Source organism: Mesoplodon mirus, assembly GCF_964341445.2.
Source record: "Mesoplodon mirus genome assembly, chromosome: 2".
NCBI classification, from domain to species: Eukaryota; Metazoa; Chordata; class Mammalia; order Artiodactyla; family Ziphiidae; genus Mesoplodon; species Mesoplodon mirus.
The window spans coordinates 182,592,874-182,608,570 of NC_138977.1; the positions used below are offsets into that span (position 1 = coordinate 182,592,874).

At 44.3% G+C, this 15,697-nt stretch overlaps 1 protein-coding gene across 3 annotated transcripts in view; it reads right to left on the reverse strand.

Annotated features, from left to right (window-relative positions):
- Positions 1 to 10,215: 10,215 nt before the first annotated feature.
- ARHGAP22 (Rho GTPase activating protein 22) overlaps positions 10,216 to 15,697 on the reverse strand; it is a 166,799-nt gene continuing 161,317 nt past the window's right edge. For all 3 annotated transcript variants that reach the window (XM_082606984.1, XM_082606983.1, XM_082606982.1), the window contains one exon: positions 10,216 to 10,711. In XM_082606984.1, coding sequence (XP_082463110.1) covers positions 10,483 to 10,711 — 229 coding nt within the window. In that variant the 3' untranslated portion in view covers positions 10,216 to 10,482. The remainder of the gene's footprint in view (positions 10,712 to 15,697) is intronic.

The window sequence follows — 15,697 nt, forward strand, 5'->3', positions numbered from 1 at the left end:
GATCAGAGAAAATCAACTCTTATTAGTCATGTAGACTAAAATACTTATTATATCCTGAAAACAAAGTCTAAGTGTTGCGTGTCCTGGGTTTTTAAAAATGCAGTAACTAAATACAACCTTCCCTCTTCTCTTAACTGTATTAATTTAAAAATGTGCTAGTTCTTTGTATTTTACTTTTGAACCTTTAAAACATCTTAAACTTTTTTTTTAAGAAATTACAAATAAGATTTCTGTCAAGCAGTACTTATGTAAAGCCACTTTGCTTTTCTTATAACTTTGTTTTTTCAACTTTATATACTTAATTAATATACCCATGGTCTTACTGTCAGAAAATTACTTTGACCAAGATATATTGTTTAACTTTATAGGTTAGGAAAGAGACAATAATTCTTTCTACGTATTTCTTCCTGGTTACTGTTCTGTTACCCTCTAATATAAACTGACCATTTGTTAAATGATTGTGTTGTTGGGATTGCTTAATTATAATAGACATAAACAAAGCATCTCAACTCTTTCATACTGTTTGCTGAACAGTTCTCGTTTTGTTACACACTCTCGGCTGCTGATTGTTCGTGGTATGCACTCTTCCAAGTTAGTAAAGGTACAGTGCATTCACACCAGACTTCCTAAGAGAAATGCCAGCCTCTTAAGTGAAAAGGCTACCATACAAACCCCTTAACAATATCAAGAAGCTTGATTATATGTAAAGCAGCAGACTTTCCCGTAAGCCCTTTCATTATTTTGTTCCATGCTAATCCTGCTGTGTTGTCTAAAAAGGTAAAGGTGAAGAGGACATGGATGATCTGATAGTGAAATCAGCAGCAGGCAAGTGAAGCCGTTTGGGGTTACAGATAAGACTTGGTATACACTATCGGCCAGTATGTGCTACACTATGAAGATGTAACTACTCATTGTTGCCTAGGCACAAGCCTGTACAACATTTTGAGGTAAAAACATAGTCTATTTTCAAAAATACTGTTGTAGTTTGTTTGTGAGTGTTGTTCATTAGTCACACATTAGCTGTAGAGTGAATGCATGATGCCCCATGACCCCAGTAAGCTCTTAACCGGTAGGAAAACCAAACACTACTGTTCTGTCATTAGCAGACCTCTTAAATGTTGCCTCCGGATCCTTTACATTTTAGTATACATTGTGTTTCTACTGATCTCTCTTAGGTTTTTTCTGAATCAGAGGAAACTAATTTTTCCTTAATAGCAAGCAAAATGAAGATGTATAAGGGCATTGAAGCAGAAATGTCTAGTTTGGGGTACGATTAGAAAACTGGTAAGGAAAACAAAAGTCCTAATTAATTTCAAACTAACTGCTCTTAGTTAAGTGCTCTTAAGGAGAGTCTAGTAAGAGTAACACATTCTGGCCATTTATAATTTAGATTATCTTTGTTACTGAAACTTCTGAGAAATACTACCTGTGGATTAGTTTTGCACAATGTTCTTTTCTCACAGTAACTTACAAATTAAACTGGGTTTTTATTGAACTACCTCACACTAATTTTCTATGCTTTCCCAAGTAAGCGGTTGCCCTTACTGTTAGATCTTCACTGAGTGAATTATAAATGTGTGTTAAATACTTCATAGCCAGTGTCGACACAATACCAGTAAGTATGTAAAATATATACCTTGCATCGGTAAGAGAGACTCACCTGTAAAATCTTTCACTGTGTATCTTGGAGTATCGTGTTAGATGTGCTCGTTGGACATAATTACTGTCTGTTTTTGTAAGTAGAAACCTGCTCGTGATATCAGTCCATTCTTCACATTTTACAAAAGGAATAAATCTTAGTAAATTTTACGAAGAAATAAATTACTTTTGTAGGCCCGATATTTGGTATATTTTTGAGAAGCTCTTAATCTTTTAGCCGAAAGATGAAGTTAAACTGAACTAGCTGTCTACCTGGACTGTGACATCTGTTTTCTCATTATAGTTTATCCTGTTCAACAGGTTTTGAAACCTGAAACCCAAGTATGATAATTGACATTTGCTTTTCTCCCTATATGATGCCATTCCTTCTTCATTTCCTCTCCCTTCCCTGTGTTCCATTCCCTCTCCTCTCCCCTCCTCTAGACAAAACAAATGGGGCATTTTGTAGGGAATGCTGAGATAATTATTGTGGTTTTTAATCATTCATGCCCTAGTCATTAAACATGCACCACTGGAATGTAAACAATGTTATCTAGTATGTTAATTGGTTATAATATTTTAAATAAAAAAGAAAAAAGTGATATGAAAATTATGAAATTAAGAGTTTTTCATTGAAAACAAAATATAAATTTTTGATAAAAAGTTTTTCTGGGCAATTTTAAGATTTCCTATGGATTGGGATCAAAGGGGTACTAGGGCAGGTCTCTTAGATTTGGATTTTGTACAAACTTTGAAGAGGCTAAACTATCACCCTGGTTTTCTCGTTTACCTACTCTTGCTTTTCTGGTGTTTGAACTTGCTAGAGAAACATTATTTTAAAAAGGGAATTTGCTTCAATGCCCTTAACCCAGTTCTTTGTAACCAGGTGAGAGAGCAGCCATCATGGCTACTTGGCAAGAATAAGTATTTTAAAAGGATCTGTTTCAAAACAAACCAGGGATTTCAGCTCTGAGCGCATTTCCAGCTTTGCCCTGTAGGTGTTGTCTTTGCCTACACTGGGCAGGCTGCTATGTGGGTGTCAGGGTCTGTCGCTGCATGTGCCCAGTCTCTATGTGGTGACACTCCTCCATCTTGCTCAACTCTTGCTCCAGATAACGCTCATATCCATGAGGGTCACACCCCCCTCGCCTGCATTCATGCTTCCCTGCTCTGAGGAAAGGATAGCCTGGGCCAAGCTTCCACCTGACCACTGCTGCTCCATCAGCTGATGTGATTGCCAACCTGGTGCTGTCTGCCTCATCACAGTCAAGGAAGAGGCCTCCAGTGATAGACTGGGTGGCAAGAGCAGACATCCGTGTGGAGTGTTGAGTTAATTTAATTTCCACCCAGCCATAATACCCTAGTGACACCAAATAAAATGGAGTAAGTAATGCATTCTTGTTAATTGAGGTACTACATTTATTTTACTGTTGCTCCTCAAAAGGTCCATTGACTTTATGTGAAGGAAAATTGATTTGTACTGGTTTTGTGGTTTGAAAATTTTTTTTTTAGCTTTTATAGCTAATACACCAATATGTCTTTGGACTTCATTTGAAACTAAAAGATACTTCAAATAAGCTCTGTAAAGTTAGACTTCTAACATATTTCATTTACAACATCCTGTTGTCTCTTTCCCTGCTTTGATAGTAATATATTTCATTTAATTCCATCAATTAATGTGTGCATGTATGTCTAAGACCCTATGTTAGAAGCTGGAAGTGAGGAGTGATCTAAAAATGGATGACACTCAGAGTCTAGGCAGCCTGATTGAAGTAAGTGTCGTGTGAGGAGCAAAGACCATGCTGAAGGGACACAGGGAAGGACTGATTAGAGGAAATGAGGGTTTCGAAGAGGAGGCATATTTTTTAAGGCCTTTTTGGAGAGGAAGGGTATTCCCAGGTAAAGGGAAAGGCAAGGAGTGAGGAATGGCCTGGCGGGGTGTGAATGTAAAGAGAGAATGTGATGGGAGATAAGACTGAAAAGTTGAAGATCAGAATTGAAACGTTTTGAAGAAATTGTCATCATTTTAAAGGCAGTAGGAACTACTGGTTTGTGAGAAAGGAGTTAATATGATCACTCCTTTGTTTTACAAGGGTCCCTGACAGTGGGATCAGGTCTGGTTAGACGAGGCATGGAGATTGGTGACTGGGAAGACAAAGATACTTTGTTCATATTGAGAATGGAAAATTGGGGACTCAGATTGCCGTAACATAAGTGAAGTTGCCAAGATTAGCATTTGGGGCCAGTTGGTCAGCACACAAGAGGTTGTTCAGGGAAAAACATATTCAGTGTATTTTACAGTTTGTACATGACAGTTCATGACAGAACACACTTCAGGTATGGCATCAGCTTGCCACTTGGTATTTCAGGAGTGGAAGGAAAGGAAAGATTGCTCCCTAACTTTCTGTAGACCTCTCCAGTCTTGTAGTCCCTTCCCTTGTGAGGTCTGCGTCATCCCCTTGTGTGGTCTGTGCACCATTTTCACTAGTGTCATTTTGTGGACAGAGGGAAAAGATAGGGGATTCCTGTTGGATGTAACGTAAGTGAGACTGTTAGAGATACCCGGACAGGTGGGGGCATCGTTGTGATTGCCGAGGATTGAGTGAGTAGTGAAGCAGTAGTAAAAACAGTACTTTCAGAAAGTTGGCAGGAAATATAAAGAATCATGACAGTGTCTTGAGGGGTAGGCTGTGGGGTCAGAACACGTTAAAAGGGAGAATTTAAAAGCACACATGCCTTGATGAAACAAGGTCCTGGAGAGGGTGGGATCTACTGAATCATATGGATCCAGACTAGCCTGAGTTCCAGATGGAGAGAGTGGGTAATCTTGGACAAGTTTCAGCTTTGCTGAGCCTGGTGCTGCTTCATCTGTCACAGGATGGGAGATAGTCTGTCACAGGGCTGCTGAAGTGATTGACTTCGTGTACTTTCATCAAAATAATTAGTGTAAAGCAAATACAATTGTTGACTTTAGCCTTGGAAAGGAATAGAAATGGTTTAAGATAATGGAGAAATGTTGCAGAGAAAGGGAGGAATTTTGAGTGGTCCCCCATCTGAGAACTTACATACATGCTGACCCCCAAGTCATCCTCTTCATCCCTAGTAGTCCCAATTTTCATGTGGTTGGTAAGAATAATTCTCACTTGAGAGACATGCCTCAAGATCAGTATTGAGGGTTGTTGCTGTTGTTTTTTCTGAGAAGTAGAATTAAACATTGTTTTGATTCTATTTCATGTATCATTCCTGCCATTCAGCTCATTCCAGCTGAACCTCCTCCATGGCATATACTTTACATCTTTGTGCACATTACTTCCGCCATTTGCCCATTTGAAATCCTCATTGCTGAAGGCCCACGTTTGATAACTTCTCCTCTGATAAACTTTCTCTGCAAGGACTTTTTATTTCATGTCCCCATTGCATGTTTCCTTTAATTTATTCGTTCACGCACTCCCCATTTTGTTCCACAGAGAATACAAGACAACAACGTGCTGTATGTCTTTTCCTGTTGTTCTTTGAGGGCATCCTGTGTGCTAATCTACTGATGCTTCGCCTTGGAATCCCTTGGATGGAAGAGCCTGTCTTACTCCTAGATCACGATGACTGGGAAGTAGGCATTCAATCAATATTGGTCTGGGTAAGCTAATGACTAGGACTATCTTCTATACCGTTTCTATCCTCTGAAATCCAGTATTTACTGCCTTCAAAATCTGGCATAAGGAAACTGCATACAGCACTATGAAATTACTGTAGTAATGTGAGCATGTGCTCTGACACCAGATACCTAAGTAGAATCCTGGCTTCACACTAGTTGCCTCACCTACAGCAAGTTGCCTAAACTCTTTATGGCTCTGTTTTCTCAGCAGGGGTTAGAGGGAGAAGTTGATTCTGATATAGAAATAGAACTATGAGGGGGATGGGTTTTCTACAAGCTTCCCAAGATGATTCTGATATGGCCCGTCCATTCGGTACCAGCTGCCTTGGAGAACTAAATACCAAATCCTCCACCACGAGCAGTGACGAATGGGAGACAGGGTGCAGCAAAGAATGAGGTAGGTCATGCTCCAGGGTGTTATTAAGAAGGGAACTGGGAAGGTACCAGGAGACTGCTGATGGAGCCCAGAAAGGGATGAGGAAGTGGAGGAGGGGCAGGCCATGCTACCAAAGTGGTTATCATGCCCCCACCCTCCCTAAAACCCTTCAAGGACTCAATACCTAGCAGTGATGCCCCAAGTTTGTTGCACTGAACACTAGTTCTGTATTGAATTAGTAGCAATATTCTTGGAGAGCTTACTCTATGCCAGGCACTTAAGTGCTTTGACTGTATGAGCTCACAGAGTTTTTACAACAACTTTATGAGGTAAGAACTGTTACTCTCCCCTCCTATTATATGATCAAACTGAGGCACAGAGATGCTGAGTAACTTGCTCAGGGCTACACAGCCAACAATGCAGTGGGGCTAGGATCTGAATCTGGGTAGTCTGCCTCCATTTTCACTCTAACCACTGTGCTCTACTGCCTGAGAAATCATATGTGAATAAAGCGTTTGTGTTCAAATAAATTTGGGGCTGCTAACTAAAGGTAAGATGTTCATCATTTTTCAGGACTTCTCAAAGAGTTCGGTATGCATTTCCATAAACCTACCTCAACTGTGTCCCCATCCTCCATCTTCCTATCTCTTCTCTCCGAAGCCAACCCCTCCACTTTCCTTGTCTTTTTTCAGACTTGCCTGTCATTATTGCCTTCTTTTCTTCCTCACCAGTCTCTCCCTCTCTGCTGGATCATTCTTGGCAGCATACAAGCATGCTCTAGTAATCCCCTTCTTTAAAAGCTCTCCCTTGTCCCCTCCACTTTACCACCCTATTTCTCTGCTCCCATTCACATCTGCACTTCTGGAAAGACTGGTCTGGGCACAGTGTCTTCCCTTCACCTCTCATTCAGTCTTCAGTCCATTACTGTCTAGCTTCTGGCCTGTCACACTACTCCACTTGGCCTGGACCACACCAGTAGTTCCCTGACTAAATTCCCTGCTGCTACTCCCTCCTGCCCCCAAATTCATCCACTGTCCACCAGGGGCCAAAGGAGTCTTGTCGAATGCGAGCCAATTCATGTCTGTTTATTTAAAGCACTTGAATGCTTTCCTATATCCCTTCAAATAAAAATAACTCTACCATGGGAGACAGGGCCCTACACGGTCTGGCCCCTGCCTGATTCTAGCCCTGTCCATCTCCCACCATGCCAGCAAGGATGCTGGCACTCATGTAACTTTTATAGCTCTTCCCCTTCTGCCTGCAGCTGTCTGGTTACATGACTGCCCCTTCCTGTCCTTCAGTCTCCGTTCTGTCACAAAGGGACAGTGTCTCATGTGAGACAGCTCCCAGCTAAGTAGATAAGACAGTTACTCCACCACTGCTGCCGCCACGTCTTGCCGTCCCTTCGTGATGGAACTACGTAGGATACTGCTAGAACTCTCCAGGGGGCTGGGGCCCTGCATCAGAAGGAGGGGGATATCGTTACTGACTCCATTTATTGCCCACAGATCACGGAGGCTGGTTACGTGGACTCTATTCTGAAGCCCATTTACTGTGTGGAGTGAACACGGTTCATGCCTGGTCTGTTATTCCACCAGCCAGGTAAAACAAAGAATATCTCTCCCTCTGTTTTTCTGTCTCTGCCTCTCTTTCATACACACACATCCCTAAAACTGTATTCTAACTTCTTAAAAAAGGAACGTTTGCCAGTCTTTTAAAATAAGCCAACTCCCTTTTTTTCAGTATGAGACTTAAAATTTCCAGTTTTTCTTTAGAGTCAAACACGAATTTTAAAACACTTTTGAAGTAATTTGGGAGCAGAATCCTAGATTTTCAGTTTCAGTTTTTGCATGGTTGATTCATCCATAATTTGACAATTTTTAGTAAGTTGCCTTTACTGAGAGCAGTCATGTAGGTTTTCAAAAAATTGATTCCCTGTTTTTTCACATTTATAATTCATTGGTTATTATTATTTTAAAATTTAAGGATTTATTGTTATTAACCCCTTAATTTCTAAACTGATTACAGAATTTAGTGACAGGCTTCAAGAGGTCTTTGAAAGCTGAAGTTTTAGTATATGTGGTTATTTTTCTTCAAAGGGTCCATAGGCTTCATCAGATTCTCAAATGTATTTTTTTAATCGAAGTACGATGTTATTTTAATTACTGCTGTACGGCAAAGTGAGTCAGTTGTGTATATGTATGTATGTATGTATGTGTGTATATATATATATATATATATATATATATATATATATACACATACACATTCTTTTTTTATATTCTTTCCCATTATGGTTTATCATAGAATATTGAATATAGTTCCCTGTGCTATATAGTAGGACCTTGTTGTTTATCCATTCTATATATAATAGTTTGCATCTGCTAATCCCAAACTCCCACTCCATCCCTCCCCCAACCCCCTCCCCCTTAGCAACCACCACTGTTCTCTTATGTCCATGATTCTGTTTCTGTTTCATAGATAGGTTCATTTGTGTCTTATTTTAGATTCCACATGTGATATCATACATTTGTCTTTCTCTTTCTGACTTACTTCACTTAGTATGATAATCTCTAGTTGCATCGGCTTACTAAATATTAAATGATGTCATTACAATAGGTACAACTTGAATCCACAGGTTTGGGAACAGGTTCTGTAAATGCAACTCAGCTGGGGAGAACGAAGCGGATGAGTACAGGGTACTGGGCCAGAGCCCCCCAGTCTCAGTGTGCTTTACAGGCAGAAGTCAGTACGTTTTACAGATAGAATGGAGGGTGCTGTTAAGTGGAAATTGGAGGGCAGAACGTCTACTGAATATTGCCAACTAATTTTCAGAGAAAAATCACATTTGCAGGTCTTAGTTTTGCCAGCAGGTGGCAGATGCGGCTCATGAGCTGGTTTTGGGCAAGGACTTGGCCAGAAGCTGAGCCTTTGCCACTATTAATGGCTAAGAGAAGACAGCCTCCCTTTCATCATGTGAAACCCCTTTGGTCTTTTCTGCTCTTTTGATAGCCTGGCAGCATTTTCTCTCTAGCTCAAAGTCGGCAGAATTTCAGGGCTGTGGTGAGGGAACTCAGGACCATAAAATACACGGGTGTTCCCACCAATCTCCTCCTAGCCTCAGTTTCTCCTCTGAATGGGGAGCATGCAGCTAATTCCTTTGTTACTGAGTTGTTGTGAGGAGCCAGTCACTTCGTATTATTTTCTTTCTCCTTGAACAGAGGAAGGCAATATTTCACCTTCTGGGAAAGCTAGTCACCCAGACTGACTGCTGTGATGGCACTGGTCCTGGGAGCAGATGCAGGTAGTGCTCTCCACTCACCCCACCCTTCAGAGCTCTGCAAGAGAACTCTGACTGCTGATGCTGCTGAGGGCCCTCAGCAGCCACTTGTCCTCTTGGCTGATGAGGCCAAAAGTGACCCAGCAGCAGACCAGTCATTGGCCTGCCTCACCACTGTAGAGTTACCAGTTGGCCTGGGCCTGTAGGCTTGCACCTTATAGTGCAGAGCCAGCACTTCTGGGAGCACTGAGACCCTGGCATTTAGAGGATTGCTATCACATGATAGTTTATACCTGACTCGAGGGGCCTGAGTGACTTCTCCAGAGACAGTAGTCAGCATTTGGGGCACTCTGTTGACCCCACTCTGCTCAAAACCACTGCAGTTCACAGCTGGGGGTAGTGAGAGGTGATAGGTTAGGACACCATGAGCAGGAGCAAGTGATGCTGGCGCTAGCACTGCCTTGCCCCAGAGGCCAGTCCCCTCTGCTCGGAGGTGGCTTCTTCGGTGCCCCTGAAGGCCCATCCTGTGGAGCTCTGGCCCAGGCCTGGGCTGTGCGTGGTGGCAGCCACGGAAAGGCTTTCCTGAAGGATTTACCCCCGTGGAGCCTTGAAGGCTGAGGATGAACTGGAGGACGAAGGTAAGCAGGCAGGGAAGGGAGAGGAGTTAGCACCAGCTCGAGGGGAATTTGCAAGGGAGATGGGCACAGTCTGAGGCGTCTGCACCTGGAGGACAGAGAACAGGCACTACCTGTCACCTTGGCTCACCTTTCCTTTAGAGGCACACCTTGTCACCCTGCACACTCCCAGGGTGCAGAAGCAGGGAGTGCAGCACCCTTGCTGAGCTCTGACTCACAGGCTCTAGCTTTAGAGCAGAGCTAGAGTCAAGGGAAGGAAAGCAGGTTACAGGGGAAGGTCTGAGAGGAATTCCAGGACAGACACAAGCCGCAGAGGCCCAGGCGGCTCAGAGAGGGAGCAAGCAGTGAGGAAAACCATCCTGCCCAGAGCACAGAAGATGGAGCCGAGAGCACAGAGACGTGCCGAAGTCCAGCTTCAATGACCATGGCAACACTGGGTGCTCCTCTGGGACCTCTGCACCCCACTTCTGAAGGCCCCACGCCATTCCACCCATGGGATACCTTGAGGACTCCCAACCCTGCGAGAAACAGGAGAGGTCAGTTGGTACCCTCACTTTGCAGGCCCATAAAGGAGTCAGGCATCCAGGCATCATGCTTTCAGGGCAAGTTTAATAAAGAATGCAAAAAGGTCCTGGTGAGCTATTCAGATCCCAGGTGCCACCTGTTTTGGCAGCCACGGGACTGTCACCTCTGATGCCTGCCACACCCTACTCACTCAGAGCAGCATCCAGAGCAGGGCTCGAGCTCCCGACAAGGGGTGTCAGGACTGCTCTCTCCAGCTGGCACCAGATCTCCTGGCACCACTGAGGCCCAGGTCCAAGCTGCAGAGGCTCTGGTTCCTCCCGAGGCCGCAGGAGGTTAGGGAGGGCAAGCTGAGCAGCAGCGAACTCTCCCCACTCCTTTACTTTGGTGCTCTGGCACCTTTTGCCCCAACAGTCAGGCTTCCCAGGGTTGAAAAAAACTCCTCCATTTCCTTCTGCAGCAGCTGGTTCCTCTTCTCTGCGTCCTCCCGTGCCCGCTCCGAGTTCCTCAGCTTTATTTCCAGCATTGTGTACTTTTTCTTTTCCTGGTCTAGTTCTTCTTCTAGCTGTGACATTCGTTTCCTCAGGTCGGCACTACCTTCTTCGAGTCTTAAAATTCAAGAAGAAAGACATCATGTTAGACTTGGGCCTGCTGGGTTTGCCAAGAAAACTCCATTGTCAGCAGACACTTGATGGGGCGAAGGAGCTGGTCAGGCCTGGGACCAGGGGAAGGACGTGTGCGGGCTCAGACCCAGTGCTAGGTAAGGCCTCACAGACTGCATCTCCTCACAAGACCCTGGGGCTTTCCCCCATGCCATTCAGGCCTCATCCCCAAGACCCTCCCCTCAGCCTTTGGCACTAGAGGCCAGGGGCCTCCCTGAGTCCTCACTCAAATACGAAGACCACTTACCCTCCCCACCCAGCCAACTGTCCTGCTGAGGGATGGACTGCCAGCTGGCAGAGAACAGGACTGAGCCCTGTACCGAGAGGGGAAAAGGAAAATGTCCTCACGTTTGCTCTTCTATGAGACCCCTTGAGCTTCTGGCAGAGACAGCAACTCGCAGGAAACCCCATTCAGGTTGTCACTTCATCTTCCGTTCCCTCTCGGCCTTCACACCCGAGCCCAAATGTCTCAGCCTCTGGGAAGCTTCTCTTGATCCTCCCCAGCATATCACCCACATTACTGCTCCTTTTTGCTACCACAGAGCTACACCTCAGGCCTCTGTAGAGGTTAGCACATCTATCTTTTCAACCAGACCCACTCCTGTGAGACATGAGGGACTTGCTGCGCCTGGCTCCTAGGAACCGACCTGACTACAAGACACATGACTGTGGGCAGGACTCAAACTTCACTGAGCCCTGGTGTCTCACCCTGAAAATGCAGGGGACGGCCTCCCACCTATGCACTGTAGCTACGATGGACCAAGGAGACCACGTGTGCACAGCACACCACATGGCACATGGTGTGCATGAAGCAAATATCCATTCCCTGCCCCATCCAGGATGAGGCCTGGGCCTTCACCCTCAACCACTGAACACAGAGCATGGAGAAGCATGGAGAAGTCTGGAAGAAGAGAAGGATGCCCACTTTCACTACTTTGATATAGTACTGCAAGTCCTAGACACAGCAATCAGACAAGGAAAAGAAATAAAAGGTATTCAAATTGGTAGTGAGGAGGTAAAGTTGTTATTATTTGCAGATGACATGATACTATATATAGAAAACCCTAAAGACTTCACACAAAAACTACTAGAACTGATAAACGAATTCAGCAAGGTAGCAGGATACAAGATTAACATAGAAATTGGTTGCATTTCTTTATACTAACAATGAAACAAACAATCCCCTTTGAAACTGCATCCAAAAAAAAAAAAAAAAAACACTAATAAATCTCACCAAGGCAGTGAAAGACTTATATGTTGAGAACTACAAAACATTAATAAAGGAAATTGAAGGTGATTCAAAGAAATGGAAAGAGATCCCATGCTCTTGGATTGGAAGAATTAATATTGTTAAAATGGTCATACTACCCAAAGCAATCTACAGATTTGATGCAATCCCTGTCAAATTACCCATGATATTTTTCACAGAACTAGAACAAATAACCCTAAAACTTATATGGAACCGTGAAAGGCCCAGAATTGCCAGAGCAAACCTGAAGAAAAAGAACAAAGCAGGAGGCATAGTACTCCCAGACTTAAGGCAATATTACAAAGCTAGAGTAATCAAAATAGCATGGTATTTGCACAAAAACAGACATATGAATCAATGGAACAGAATAAAGAGCCCAGAAGTAAACCCACACACCTATGGTCAAATAATCCTCAACAGAGGAGGCAAGGATATACAGTGGGGAAAAGACAGTTTCTTTAGCAAGTGGTGTTGGGAAAGTTGGACAGCCTTATGCAAATCAGTGAAGTTAGAACACACCCTCACACTATACACAAAAACAAACTCAAAATGGCTTAAAGACCTAAGACGTGACACCATAAAACTAGAAAAGAACATAGGCAAAACGTTCTCTGACATAAGTCATGACAATGTTTTCTTAGGTCTCCCAAGGCAACAGAAATAAAAGCAAAAATAAACAAATGCGACCTAATCAAACTTAAAAGCTTTTGCACAGCAAAGGGAACCACAAACAAAACGAAAAGACAACCTATGGAATGGGAGAAAATACTTGCAAATGATGTGACCAACAAGGGCTTAATTTCCAAAACGTACAAACAGCTCATACAATTCAGTAACAAAAAAAGCAAACAACCCAGTTGAAAAATGGGTAGACGACCTAAATAGACATTTCTCCAAAGAAGACATACAGATGGCCAATAGGCACATGAAAAGATACTCATCATCACTAATTCTTAGAGAAATGCAAATCAAAACTACAATGAAGTACCACCTCACACTGGTCAGAGTGGCCACCACTAAAAAGTCTAAAAATAACATGTTGAAGAGGGTGTGGAGAAAAGGGAACCCTCTAACACTGTTGGTGGGAATGTTAAGTTGGTGCAGCCACTATGGAGAACAGTATGGAGGTTCTTCAAAAAACTAGAGTTGCCATATGATCCAGCAATCCCATTCTTGGGCATATACCTAAACAAAACTCTAATTCAAAAATATGCATGCATTCCTATGTTCATAGCAGCACTATTTACAATAGCCAAGACATGGAAACAACCTAAATGTCCATCGACAGATGAATGAATAAAGAAGATGTGGTATATATATACAATGGAATATTACTCAGCCATAAAAAGGAATGAAGTCATGCCATTTGCAGCAACATGGATGGACCTAGAGATTATCATACTAAGCGAAGTGAATCAGAGAAAGACCAGTATCGTATGATATCACTTATATGTGAAATCTAAAATATGACACAAATGAACTTATCTATGAAACAAACAGACTCAGACATAGAGAACGGACTTGTGGTTGCCAAGGGGGAGTGGTGGCGGTGGGGAGAGGGATGGATTCGGAGTTCAGGATTAGCAGATGCAAACTATTATATATATATAGGATGGGTAGACAACGAGGTCCTATTGTATAGCACAGGGAACTACATTCAATATCCTTGGATAAACCATAATGGAAAATAATATGAAAAAGAATATATATGTATAACTGAATCACTTTGCTGTACAGAAGAAATTAACACAATGTTGTAAACCAACTATACTTCAATTTTAAAAAAAAGCATGGAGAAGGGAGAAAGCCTCCTTTCACCCTAGCCTCCCATCTGGGGAGCAGATGTCAGAAGACCCCCCCCCAAGGCAGGGGCAGCAGGCCCCCCATGAGCCCCCTCACTGCTTCTCCTCCCGTCCAGGCCCCTCTTTTGCCAGGTCCTCCCTGACCCCTGGTGCTCCTGAGCATAGCCTCCACGCCACTCCTTGAGGGACTTTGTCCCGCCTCAGACTTGAAGCACTTAAGGCACTCAGTGTGCTGACAACCCTCAATCTTTATCTCCCTCAAGTCCACTCAGAAACTTAATAAGTATCTCCAACTTAACAGACCCACAGCTGAGCTCCTGCCCTCCTTGCCCAAGTCACCCTCCTATAGCCCCAGTCTCCCCGGCTCAGTGACCACCTTCTTCCAGATGCTCGGCCAAAACAAAAATGGTGTCTCTCAAGTCAGTTCTTTTTCTCACCACCACACCTGATCAACTAGAAAAACCCAAACATATTCAGAATCTGGCTGCTCCTCCCACCTCGACTGCTGCCCTGTAGGTCCATGCCAGCCACAGGTCTGACCTAGATGGCCATGGCCTCCTAACTGGTCTTCGTCTGCCTTGTCAAGCACTCCTGAGCACAGCAGTCAGTGCACCTCATCAAAGTGATCAAAGTCCTCCAGGTCTTCCAGCAGCTTCACATCTCACTGGCAATAAAATCAAAGCATCACTCCTGCCAAAATGCCTTGCCGCCTGCCCCACTCCGACTCCGCCACGCTTTCAGAGCTTGCCCAGACACTCCGCCAGTACACAGTGGGGCAGGGACTCAAACCCATAGCCTACCAGGCAACAATACTGCATTTCCCCTGAGAACCCCAGCCTCCAAGAAGGTGAAAAGAAGGTGAAAGATCTAGAAGCTCAAGTCAGCTCCACAAACAGCCAAGAAAGTGAGATGTTGATTCTGACCCCCTCTGAGGCTGCCCTCAGTGTCTGCCGAGTAACACTTCCTGTACACTGAGGATGCTGAGCTCATCTTCAGCAGTAATCACCTTCCAGTGAATCTGCAGGGAGTTCCTACTATTACCTCTGCCTGGTCAATTCCAACCCAGTGCTTACATTGTGGGTTTTCTCCACAATTTTAAACCCCGGAGTTTTACTCATACTGTGTCCTTTCTCCTCCTTGCTCAGCTCAGTCCTATCAGTCCTTCAAGTCCTGGCTCTGACATTGCCTGCTGTGACTTCCCCCAAGGCAGGGGCTGCTGCCCTCATGGGCCCTTTCCTGCTATTTTCCTGCCGTGAACACAGAGACTGCACACACCTGACACTCCCCAGGTGCCCAGGAGACAGCTGCCAGCAGAACAAGAGGGTCAAATGCTACCATTCCAGCTCCCTGTGGCAATCCCAGGCTCAGAAATAGAAGCATGAATCCCTTCCACCTCCACTGTCTGATGGAAAAAGGAAGCACTCAGAACCCACTGAAGCCCCCTGCTAGTGGGTGGGACATGGGTTCATAGGTCTGATGCATAGGCTGATGCAAGGCCTTCGGCAAAAGCAGCTAAGGGGTCTGAGATGCTGATGGAAGCACCGCTCACTGTCCAGTGTAGGCTTTGCTGGTGATTTTAATTGGGGAACTTGGCCTCTCAGAGCTGGAAAATGCCCTCTGCACAGGGAAGCTGGGAGGATGGAACCAGGGCCCATCGGTGAGCAAGCCTGCAAGCCTTAAAGGGTGGCACGAAGGACTTCCCTGGTGGCAGTGATTAAGAATCCGCCTGCCAATGCAGGGGACACGGGTTCGAGCCCTGGTCCAGGAAGATCCCACATGCTGCGGAGCAACTAAGCCCGTGTACCACAACTACTGAGCCTGTGCTCTAGAGCCGGCAGAGCCACAACTACTGAAGCCTGTGCACCTAGAGCCTGTGCTCTG